The 12,898-nt window shown below is 42.5% G+C and overlaps 1 protein-coding gene across 1 annotated transcript in view; it reads left to right on the top strand.

The window, feature by feature from the left end:
- lrp4 (low density lipoprotein receptor-related protein 4) overlaps nucleotides 1-12,898 on the top strand; it is a gene marked incomplete in the record, with an annotated part of 92,810 nt that overhangs the window by 46,124 nt on the left and 33,788 nt on the right. Inside the window, 4 exon segments of the mRNA XM_035682344.1 lie at nucleotides 3,579-3,695; nucleotides 9,013-9,126; nucleotides 9,227-9,343; nucleotides 10,355-10,483. Coding sequence (XP_035538237.1) covers nucleotides 3,579-3,695; nucleotides 9,013-9,126; nucleotides 9,227-9,343; nucleotides 10,355-10,483 — 477 coding nt within the window.

Here is a 12,898-nt window from a genome sequence, read left to right as displayed (position 1 = left end):
TGTGTGTGTGTGTGTGTGTGTGTGTGTGTATAAGAGAGAGAGTATTTATTTGCATACATTTTGCCTCTCTTCCAGTTTGTGTGCCTAAACAATTCTACTCTGTGGACGAGTGTGTGTGTGTGTGTGTGTGTGTGTTTGTTTAGCCCGTGCAGAGACAGTTTGCTTATGTCTGCATGCGTTAGTGTGTGCGTGTTAAAGCCACACTCTCTTTCTCTTCAGATAAGCAGAATTATTTATTGAAATGTTGAGAAGCAGCATTTTTCTCCTCTCTTGGTTGAAGCTTTAAATCTGCTGACGCCCGGTCAGAGATGCATCCAAAATGCATCGAACTGCTTTAGTTTGATAAAGAGGAGGTTTTAGACGATGTGCAGGTGTCAGGCCTCTCAGGATTTTTCATTAATGGGTCCGTGCGAACTCTACTTCCTGTTCAGTTCCAGCTTATTGCAGCAGTTCTGACAAATATTGAACTCAAATCTTATTTCATAACGGCTGAGCTTTGTCTTTTGAAAGTGAATCATCAGTCAATTGAGAAGGAACTGTTACAAGTCAGCCTTAAACGTAAAGGAACATACCAGTAGTAGTGCATGTTTTATGGAATCTTCAGTAATTTTACCATGACAATCGATGTATTATAAACTTTAGGGCTGCAACTAGCAATTATTTATCAGTCTTCTGATTGTATTCTTGATGAATTGGTTACTTGTTTAGTCAAAAAAATATCAGAAAGTGAAACATTTTAATTTCCCAGAGCTCAAGTTGATGAATTGCCTGTTGTGTTTGGTCTAAAACCCAAACATATTCTGTTTCCTATCAAAGAAGACAAAAACCCGGCAAACGTTCAAGTTTTAGAAGCACAAACAAGATATTTTATAAAAAATGTTGGTTAAAAAATATTAACAGTTAAACAATCATAAAAATGATGCTTAAATGTTAAATGTTGCTTATTGATTTTCTGTTGATTAATCGATTAATCGTCTAATTATTATAATTTTTTTTACTGTAAATCTGTTAGCTACCAGGTTTTATTTTCTTAATTTCACCCTCCCAAACACCTTTTTCTGCTCATTTTTTGTCAGACATTGACTTGGTTCAAGAACAGAAATTCATAATTTTTCGAAATCTGCTGCAGCATCCATAAATGGATTGTTGGCTTTGGGGGGAAAACACTAATGAGCTAATGTATGTTATCAGAACATCAACTCTAGAGGCGCATTTGTGCATAAGGAAAAAGATGCTCAAATGTTGATTTTTTTTTTTAAAGTGTGAATTTCTGGATGGTTTGGCAGCAGACTCTCAAACCACAGATGTTTCGAACATCTTTGAACACCACACAGGACAGTTTTGAACACAGTCTGTGCTCACAGCTACGATAAAATGTGACAAAAATATAAAGGTGATCATTTTCTTTCTGTGATGGAGAATGACCTCTCTCAGGCTCCTTTGATTTCACTGTAAGTCAGTTTTCACACCATACAGAATTGAACTGAAACCAGCGTATAAATAAAGAAGTAACTGTTGGTATGATTTGGATAATTGTTTACAGAGATGCATTTTATGCAAATTAAGCCAAACCACCAGCATGGTCGCACAATTCAGACGGGAAGAGAGTTCATCAGAAGGTAAAGCGAATAAGGGGTTGACAAAGAGAAAGAGACTGGGCAAGCGAAACAGTTCTATTTGCTTATGTCTCTCTCTCTTTCCCTCTTTGTGTTTCTCTCTGAATAATGTAATATCCATGCAGGGGTATGTGGGTCAGTGGGGCTTTACTTCCCCTGGAGACCAGAGCCACACCCCAACACACACTCTCACACGCTTACTTAATTCACTCACTGAGCCCTGACTCCTGCGCCTGTCTGCCTCGCTGGTTAACTCGCCGTGTGACGTCATACATTTTTCATAAAGTCTGCGTTGTTCCGTCAATATTTTATATCTGGTATCGACAGGCGAGTGAGAGTCCACTGCAAGGAGTTACTGCTCCCTCTCCTCTCTACTCTTCCCCTCCCTCCCCTTCCCTTCTCCTCCCTCCATCCCTCTCTGGCCTGTAATTAAATTAGCTCTGTCTGCGGATGACAAAGGGCCAGTCATTCGGGCTCTGCTTAGATAGCAAGTAGCTGCACTTAGAGCGGATATGAAGTTAAGGAGGAATGCGCTGAGCTGAGCTGAGCTGAGCTCAGTGCTGCTCTCTGGGTTTCAGGGGAAGAAGGAGGCAGAGAGGAGGACGTGTGGGTCCAGATCAGACTAAGGCTCTGGATGAGCTGAGACCAGACGGAGAATAAACCTTCCTGCCACTGTGTCTGTCAAACTCTGACTTTTACTGCAGCCAGCAGCCATGCAGGATTGATGACTGTGTTGGGTTGATATCACATCTGTTTATTTAGTTTGCTTCATCAAGGCTGAGAGTAACCATTATTCTTGCAATCGAATCATCTGCAGATTCTTTTTGTGATTAATGAATTTATGGTTAATGCCTGAAAGTTGTTAAAAAAGGTCAATCGCAACTTCCCAGAGCCTAAGTTGACATATTAAATTGCTTGTTTTTTCCCAGAACAATAGTCAAAAAACAGATATTCAGTGTACTGTAACAGACGACGATATAAAATGGTCAAATATTCACATTTCAGGAGCTGAAACCAGCATATTTTTGCCATTTTTGCTTAAAAAATGATGGCCCATTAGTTTCTGTCAGTCGGCTAATAAATTAAATGATTTATCGTTTCAGCTCTACTATACCAATTGACATCTTTGTGAAATGAATGTGCCAGATTCAGACAAATGGCTCATTTTTATCTGCAACTAATGGGCAGCTTGAATGAAACGGCAGGGCTGGATACTGAATCTCAAAGCTTTTATGATACTGACTTTGACGTGTCTTAATACAACCATGAAAACTGTAAAGTACTAAAAGTTGGTGTTGAATGTTAGGTCAGATCCATAATACCGTTCATAATATTCTTTGATTAAAAAAACCTAAATAACCTGTAAAAACCGGCACACAGTCCGTCCAGCCTCACAGGACAAACACATGCCTAAAGTCTCTGAGGTTCACTTCTGGATAGGGTACGGTTGATTTTATGTGTTTCATGATATAGTGCAAATTTAGAGAGATTTTAAACATTTGAGAATCCAATTTCACTGACCATGTGTCTCAGCCTTGTGTTGAGCGGACACTGTTCCAATCCTCTCTCCTACAAAACATGGTGTTCACTCCTTCCAAACCTCATCTCATGCAGGGATAAAGAATAACTTCTCGAGATCTGATGTACGGTGAGATTTAAACTGCTTAAACTCTAATAAACTCCAGCCCAGTTCCAGGGCAAATGTTATCTCACATCACAAAGTCTGTTAATGGCGCAGCGAAACCTCACCCAGGCCTGGAATATGGTGTGATGCATGATAGGAACAATCACAAATATGAAACCAGCAGGGAAATAAAATCTAAACGAATAAAGCAAAAGGAAAAAATGACAGAAAAAGACAAAATGCTAACTCCCATCTCCTCTCAGTATGTTTGTTTGTTTGTTTGTTTGTTTGTTCCTGCTGACGGACCTTGTTGTCTTGCCTTTTTTTTTTGTTTGCAGTGCTTCCCACCTGCTCGCCGCTGGACTTCCACTGCGACAACGGAAAATGTATTCGTCGCTCCTGGGTGTGTGACGGGGACAACGACTGCGAGGACGACTCCGACGAACAGGACTGTCGTGAGTACACTTCTTCTCTCTTGTCAACACAAACACGCAAACAAACAGCGGCGGCCACATTGATATGCGCCGTCTCACACACTCTCTCGACCTGCCCTGTCAGGCTCAGGGGGATGAGTTATTAAAGTGGACAGATGTTGAGGCAGCCGTGTGCAATGAGGTGTTTGTTTTGAGTCTAAAGGAGTTGCCTGGCTCTCACACACACACACACTAGCGAGAGGTCAGCACTCCCACGGTCAACACTCTCTGACCTTTGCCCTTTGTTTATCCTGTTCTTCTTTTGATTTGTGGAGCTGTGTGTGTGTTTGTGTGCTTGTGAATGAGTGTGTGTTCAACCCGAAATACCCCTCAGCTGCTTGCAAGGCAGAAAGTGGCCGGCAGTGCGTAGAGTAAGGAGTGTCTATTTCAGCAGCCGTATTTATATATCTGTGCATTGCTAACTAGTGGGTAGGTCTGTGTCCCCTTTAAAAGACTAGAATTACGTTTATGTTAAGTTTTGGTAAAATAATGCGATTGTGAGGCCGTGCATCACGTCATCATGACAAGTGTAGAAGTGCAAATGCGTGTGCGTTGTACCATTGGTCAGGGTGGAGTTAGTGGTCAGATTCTGAGAACACATCATCCACTTTTAGTCTCTGTATTTACCCACAGTGACTCAGAAGGCTCCGCATGTGCAGTCTGATCCGTGTGGATGTACACAGCGCACCAGTCATTCCATCGCACTCGGTTTGGTGATTCAGTTTAATCACACTTAACACTGTGCAGGGACCGGAATAGTTACAGCGGGTGGCGTGTTTCTGATGGAGACAACGCACGGCACAAAGAGTCAGGCATTGTTGTTTTAGTGACTAACGTTTATCTAAAAATCAATACAGGGTCTTTTTTTTTTTCCACAGTCACAGAAAAAAGTTTTAAAGGATTGTCAATCACTAACATGTTGCTTAAGTCGTAACGTTTCAACATCAGTAATTGTTTTGTTGTTTGATATTGTAGATTTAATAGCAGTTTAGCCTTTAACTAGATCGTTTGTTTAAATATATTTTTGAGCTGGTTTGATTGGCCGATACAAATGAATGTTGGTTAGAGACTCAAAGGAATGCTTTGACATTTCAGGAAATATGTCCATTCGCTTATTTGCCAAAGGGGATGACATGGAACCTGAGTGGATCACAAAAAAACATGCATTTATTTTGATAGGACAGACAGGAACACATCGCATTCTATTGTGCGATACCGGCCACAGACCACGGAAAACCGGGGAGACGAAGAGTGGGGGAGGGGGAATGACACTGCAGCAAAAGTGGTCTTGGGCCTTATAGAGCACTCACAACGTTTCCTGTTCTCCAGTCCTCTTCCTCTCTTCTCATCCTCATCTCAATGTACTTTCTGAAGTGATGCCCTAAGTTCTCGTTCTGAGCCCCCCCGAGTAACGCCTGAATATTACGTAATTAGTACAGACAGAATGCCTCAACCCTTCTATCGAAACTGTCGGAGTTGCCACCTGCCGACTTCTAAACGTTTAGTGTCGTCCAACATCGCGTGCGTCTCATTTTTTAAGATACCTCAATGCATGCACTTGTCGTGTTGGACAAGTGATGGACAAGTTTTGACCTTGGGATTCAGAGGATGCACCAAAGGCCATTCAGGAATTTATTCCTGTGGTGATGATGAATGTTTCCTGAAACTATCATTTCAAGTCCGTTGAGGATTTGTCAGATACCCTTCCCTCTCTGGAACCCCAAAAGTATCTCCAGCCTGACAGTCCAAACAAAAGACCGTTGCTGTCCCATCAACGCCACGTGTACTGTGTGCCCTCGCAAAACCCACTAAACACCCAACTTCTTTAAAAGCACCTTGGATAAATCTTTGATGAAGTTCACCACCGCTACATCCTCACTCCGACATTTTTCATTTTCATTGTTCATTTCTTCTCCATTGATTGTTTTCCATAGGAATCCTGTTGTGTTCATACTCTCCAGGTAGTGTGTGTGTGTCGGTCGTCGGCTGTTGTCCGTCCTGTGACACCAGCAGATCTCACCCCAGGTTACCCGCAGCCCCACCCCCAGCTCCTTCCCTTCCTGAATGATCTTTTCCTTATCCGTCTGGTCATCCACGTGTTTTTCTCCGTCCTCCTCTGTTGACCACATACTGTATGCAGGACACCAGAATTGAATCTACTTCCTGATTGGCGTCTGTCTGCTGCGAGCGCCAGCAACTTGAATTTCCCATCTTTATGCCGCAGTTAAATTCCCTCCCCTCCTTGTTTCCCGCAAAACTACTCATATATCTCATGATTTTTTTTGTACGCCCCCTGGTCTGTCTTTCAAACCCTCCCAATATATTCTTGTTTTCTCCCGCGCCCGCGGATCAGTGGTTTTATCTTCATGTATTTCAGAGACCGGGGAGACAATCCTCGCACGCTCCGGCGGAACTGAAGCAGTTGTCAAAAACTTTCAGACAAACCAACCACACCCGACGACAGACGGTGCTGTCTGGTGTCGGATTCGCGTGTGTGTCTGAACAGGCCGCACCTACCCTTCTGAATTCTTAAGTTTAAACAGAAATTTCACCAGAAAACACCACCCATTACACTGATTTTCGACCACCACACACACACACACACCACATACATGCAGGGAGGCTAGTAATGGACCGTGCCCCTTCTGCCCTTTCGCCCTTTGACTTTGGGCGGGGGCGGGGGGGGGGGTGGGCTGCTGTGCTGAATGATAGAGCATCGTTGAGGGCTTTGTTACCCTCCCGACTCGCTCTGTTACCCTCGCCGATGGCGACGGGAGACGGGAGCGACTGCGACAAAATGGAGAAGAATCACTTAATTGTTCCTTAGCAACTTGAATACATAGATTCAAAATGAGTTATTTGTCCGAGTAGTCGAAACTTTAATTCTTCAAAAATTTCGGACCTTCCTTGTTGGGCGGTTTGTGGTTTTAAATCCTTTTCTTTTCTGGGGCCGAGGGCGCGCAGCCCGGCGTTTGTGGATGACGGCCGAGGCGGCGGGCGTGAATACTGCATTGTATCTGTACTGTTTTTGGCCCGCCAGCTAGATCCTCCAAATTCGCGATAAATCGGAATGCCAAATATGTTTGGGAGGTAACAAATAAATGCACATTCCTAATTTCATTAGTAATCTGCCTAGCTGTTCAGCAGACCACTGACCCAGTATACACACCTCTTTTAATAGAACCCATATTTAAGAACCATTTTACTAAGAATTCCTTTCACTAACTGCAAGCAACTATTGGGCCGATATATCATGTGTAATGTCGTATGCTGTAGTCACTATGTGTATGTGTATGTGTATATATGTATGTGTATGTGTATGTGTGTGTATATATATATATATATACATTTTTTTTTAACACTTAAACCGTGATATTGGTATCAACCTATTATGGAGTTATGGAGATATATAGATATTGTATAAATATATTGTTCACTATTGTTTTTTTTACATTTCCTCTAAACTATTTTTGTAAGGCAACCTAAAATTCACTCATTATATAAAACATGATACAGATCTTCTATGCTAGTTGTTTTGTTCAAGGGCATGAACAAATATCCCCTTTCCCCAGTCTATAGCGAAGGTCTACAGTACATTAACATACACACCCACACACACACACACACACACTCACACCTAAACACACTGTGGAGCCTCATGTCAATCATCTAAGAAATGGAGTGTATCTCCAGCAGCCTTGACTCGTGCAGTGATGCTGCAACACACCAGAGAAAAGATGAAAAATCTTGCTGAAATAAAGAGAAGCTTCTTCTTCTCCGTCTTTCCCTCTCTTCTGTGGGCATCCTTCTGTTTCTGTCTCTCCTTATCTCTCTCTGTTTGCCTCAGCTGTCCAACACTCACACACGGCAGTGATAAATTATAGATTACCTCCTGCCAGGGGCCATCCATCATTGGTTCTCCTTGACAGACCTGTGTACTCGGCCCCAGGCGAGCGCGGCTGGGCCTTGCCATCGATTGCGGTGGTAACAGTAGAAGGCGGTGTTTTGAAAATCCATTCAGTCTTTTATCAATGGAGGTGTGATTAAAGAAGCAAGGTGGAGGAGTTGTTTGGATAAATGAAAGGGTTTGAAAGTGTCAATGTCATAGTGCTGAAAGTTCACCAGAGGGAGGCACTTCTGTCTAACTGCATTGTCAGGGCTGTTTGGATGAATGACAAATGTGTCTTTTATCTCCAGTCTCAAGGTTAACTGTCTAGTGGAACAACATTTCCTAACATACAGAAGCCAGTATATTTAATTAAGCCATAAAACAAGCTGCTCAGGTTCAAGAGATTAAACCAGTTTAAAAGTCAAAACTGGTTTAAGATTTATAGATTCCTGAAAATGACTTTTTACCCTTTTGGACCTGTCTACGTTGCCCATTATACACTTAAATGCTAATTTTTTCTTGCCTGATTTTGGTTAAATAGTGTTTGGAACATACAGAGCATATGATAGACAGTGAAAATGAGGATTGTGCGTAAGTGTCTATATGATCTGTACAAACAAACCAATAAGACATCAGTGAGATATTTTTATATATTTTATTATTATATTATATTCTTATTGCCGCCACCGCCTGCCACTGGGTCGGATTCAGTCGGGTTCGTCCACAGGGAGAACCAGAATCAACACAAAATGAAAGCTCTTTGTAGCTGCTTTAAGCTGTTGTTTGAGATGTCTCTATGGATGTTTTAATTATGTTTTAGTCCAAGCTTGTCGCTATTGGTGTCTGTGGGACCAATATATATTGAAGCTGGCCACAGCCTTTGTACTACTGAAGGATGAATCACCAAAGTTTTTCCAGCCACCCGTTGAGGTGGTTTGGTTTCATGTGTTTTTGTTAAGCATTTGTTACACATCTTGGAAAAGTGCTGTATAAATAAAAGTATTATTATAGCAAAAGTTTTCGCTCTGATCAGTGACCGTGGAGACAACCACACACACACTCTCAGTAGGACTTTACTCAGCCTTCCTCCTCGCTGTGTTGCAGTAGCTGTCGATGAGACGTCTTATGTGCTGAGATCGAACCACGGGATATTCAGTCTGTGAGTCTTTGAGCTCCAGACCTGCAGCCTCGGGAGAGTTGAGCTTGTTTACGGAGAAAAAAATCTCTGTTTTCCTCTCCTGAGCTCTTTGCTCTGAGCTTGACGTAAAAGGTCATAGTTTCCCTGGTGTCAGTGCAGCTGTGAATATAATGCCAGCAGAGCTCAGGGATGGCTGCCTCTTATCTAATTCTTGTACAGTATCTGCTCTTTGCTTTTGTCTCCTCATTATTTCTTTCTTCTTCTCTCTGCAGCTCCCAGGGAATGCGAGGAAGATGAGTTTCACTGCCAAAATGGCTACTGTATTCGCAGCCTCTGGCACTGCGATGGCGACAACGATTGTGGGGACAACAGTGATGAACAGTGTGGTGGGTACACGCACAAACACCAGCATGCAAGCACATATTCTTTCACGCGGCCTTATAAATATGACTTTTTGAGTTCGTTTTTGTTGTTTTCTCATTCCAGACATGCGTAAATGTTCGGACAAGGAGTTCCGCTGCACAGATGGCAGTTGTATTGCTGAGCACTGGTACTGTGACGGAGACACAGACTGTAAGGACGGGTCAGACGAGGAAAACTGCCGTAAGTTATTCTGAGTACTTGCATGCATGCATCTTTTTCTCTCAGTTTTGGGCGTTCGCCCACACGGACCCAGTGTTTTTATACATGGCCGATCATTCAGTACAGATGTTGAAACATCTAAACGTTTATCCTTTCATAAGCCTAAAATAGAAGGTTTGATCGGGGTCTCCATTTCTGTCCCACAGATTATTTAATTGAGGTAACATTTACACGTGATCCATTCTTCTCACAACATAAAGAGACACGCTTCCTTTTGGGGGGGACAAAACAGCCACTTTCAGCTGAGCGTTGACATAAGAGTGTCATTTTATAATTGGGGTCAATTCAGATTTGTTGGCTACAGCTAAAACATCCGCTAAAGCTTTTCTGCCCATCAATCAATGTGTTTACATGCACACCATGGCTGTTGTTGGCTTATAAAAGTCATGTAAATGAGAAATCCAACATGCTATAAACGTAATGGAATCCTGGGTAACATTGCTGATTTTTTTAAACTGGGTTTCTAAAGGGGGTTTATAAGAGTACACGTTTTCCACAAAGACTTCAAACAGGGAACTTATCTCTGTGGCAGCAGAGTGGTTCGTTGTTGTATCCATAATGAAATACAAAAACTGAAATAAATGATTTCCACATCCGAACATTGTGTTATTTGTAAAATTCAAACAGGACAAACTGTCAGCTTCCCCACAAGAGTGTTATCTCTACAACGTCAGTCCAGACTCAGACCTCCACAGGCATCGTGATTCTAACTATTGTCGCAAGAAGGGGAGAAATCTGCTTACTGACTAGCTGCATTTAAACTAAGATCTTACTGTAACAAGTTTACTCCAGAGCATGTAAACACATTTACTGTCTTAATAGAGAGCTGTGCTTCATTTCATGTATAGCTTCTGACAGCTTCAGCAGAGAAGAGTTAAAGCTTCAAAGAACCTCAGACAGCCAACTGCTGCACCATCTTCCTTCTGGCACCAGCATCTGTTTAACTGTCCGTGTGTGTGCGTGTCTGTGCAGCCTCAGATGTGATGGCAGCCACCTGCAGCGTGGAGGAGTTCCAGTGCGCGTACGGCCGCTGCATCCTGGACATCTACCACTGTGACGGAGACGACGACTGCGGAGACTGGTCGGACGAGTCGGACTGCTGTAAGCACTCCATCACTCGCACACAAACAAACTTTCCAACATTGACTTCAGGTGTCTGTTAACCTCGAACCTCATAGGAAACCACACTCTATTGTTATGGCCCATATATTAGTCTAGCTCTGATTTGAACTTTTATCCTTTCATTAACAGCCCTAAAACTAGCCAAATGTGAGCTTTAGACTATCTCTTGGCAGAAATATAGATTTATAGAAATTGTATCACCTCACAAATTTTAACTTTGAAGAGCTAAAATGCAAACTTGGTGGAAGTCCAAGAAATAAACAAAGCATGTTGTTACAGTGGCGTGACTGATTCAGCCTGTCCTGCTGGTGTAACGCTTACAGTGAGCTGCTGTTATCTGCTTACACACACATGGGCGCAGATAAACACACAAGATGAAGCTCCCCTGGGAGATCAGTCCTCTGTTATGCTGTTAGATGAGAGTAAAGTTGCCTCTCTCCCTCTGGCAGATGTCTTAAAACAGCGAGTCATCCTCATGTCCTACAGCTTACTGCGCTAGTTCAACTGGAGTTTAAAACTGTGAAGAGGAAGTTTTAGGCATTAATCCTTTTTTAGCGGTTGCACCAAAGGACACTTGCTGACTGAATACGCTTAGAGGATCTAAGGGTGGGTGTAAAATCTCATTGAAAGAGGTATGGTACGTAACAGGGCTGCAACGAACTATGCTTAATCGACCGAATTGTTTAGTCTGTTACGTCAGAAATAAACACTAATTTCAAGTTTTGTTAGCCTAAGGTGACATGGTGAAATAGCTTGTTTTGTCTGGCCAACAGTCCAAAAAGCTAAAGATAGTCCATTTACAGTGAGAAAAGAAGCAAATCTTAACATTCGTCAAGCTCGATCCGCTGCAAATCTGCTCACCCACGACACCCACGCAGTCTATGTGAAGCAGAATATTACTAACTTCGCCTGTTTAGTCATATATATTTGATACTATGCACAAATACTGAAGATTTGAAGTCATGGTTTTGGGTGCTTTTAAGAGATGTCAAGCATCGCGTGTTTTCATCGCAACATTTAGTGTCGACTTCATGGTTTTAACTCGGTGGACGTCAAGTTGAGATCAGGAACAGCTGTTGTGTCGCAGGCCGCTGCTCCACAGCATCTGTCAAAACTGGAAAACACTCTGTCTGTTAGATCTTTTCTGTCACTGTATCACACTCACACACTCACACACAAACAGAGTGAGGCAATGGTCCTGATTAACACAGACTATCATGTTTCGCTCTCCTCACTCCAGAGACGCTGCCTGCTGCTGACAAATCTCTCAGCATCTCCCTCCTCGTTCTCCCGTCTCTGATTTCTCACATGTTCGTTTCATTTGCTCATTGTCTATAATCGCCTACCACACATCTCTCACGCTCACACACACTCACACACACTCATGCACAGTGGGTTCCCCCTTTGATGTGTTTATCTGCAGTGCGATAGGCACAGCTTCAAGGCTTTGTAACATCGTTTGGTCATGTTAGTCGACTGAGCTGCTCTCTGTTTCTCTCTCTTCTCCTCCCACATCCAGGTTTTTTAATTGCTTCCTCACTGCTGAGGTGTTAAACATTTTTTAGGGAAAGTTGAGCTGGCATCAAAGCTTTAATTTTAATTTTTTTTTTTAAAGTAAAGGCCGTGTATGTCTTAGAAATACTTAAAATATCTGCAGTGAAAACTCTGCAGCACATATCAGATTCAGATTAACCAGGAATTGTGCAACACAAGTGCGCAGACGCACACACACCGTGCTTTGTGTGGTCTTTAAATACAGTCTTAAATGATACAGATTAAAGAACAAACAAATAAAATGCCTCAAAGCCTGTAAGTAGTCTGTCTTTTTCACTCAACAGTCACAGGGTTCTTTGCACTTCATGTTCCAAGGTTAATAGATCAATCTACATCCTGTCTGATGTACTGAAAACAGCTGGACCTAATGTCCCCTAACTGTTCATTTCCTGCTGTCCTGTACTCCCAAACTGCCCATTTTTTTTTGCTACTTATTTTTATTTAATGTTAGTTTTGACCAGCATTCGTTCGGAATTAGAGTGTTCCCTAACGTTTTTTTTTTTTTGCGTTTAAAATCTTAGTTCCATTAATGAAGTGTTTTGAAAACAATGTCTGAAGATGTGCTGGCTTTCTGAAACACACAGATAGTTTGTGGGCATGCACGCACACACACACGCACACACGGAGGAGGCATTCCTCAGAGGCATAAGACAGCCCATCTTCAGACGGCATTCCTTGGCATGGACTCTCCAGACACATGAAGGGTGCTTTGTTAGAAGAAGAAGCCTCCCTCTCTCGCTCTTTCTCTCTCTCTTGCTCTCTCTCTCTCTCTCTCGCTCTGTTGCTGTCTCGCTCTATCTCGCTCTGTCTCTCTCTCTCTCTATCTCTCTTTCTTCCCTC

Source organism: Morone saxatilis, unplaced genomic scaffold (genome assembly GCF_004916995.1).
Source record: "Morone saxatilis isolate NCDOM2014 unplaced genomic scaffold, NCSU_SB_2.0 Contig11, whole genome shotgun sequence".
Classification (NCBI taxonomy): domain Eukaryota; kingdom Metazoa; phylum Chordata; class Actinopteri; family Moronidae; genus Morone; species Morone saxatilis.
The sequence above is the reverse complement of the archived record's forward strand: the minus strand, read 5'-3'. Positions and strand labels throughout refer to the sequence as shown.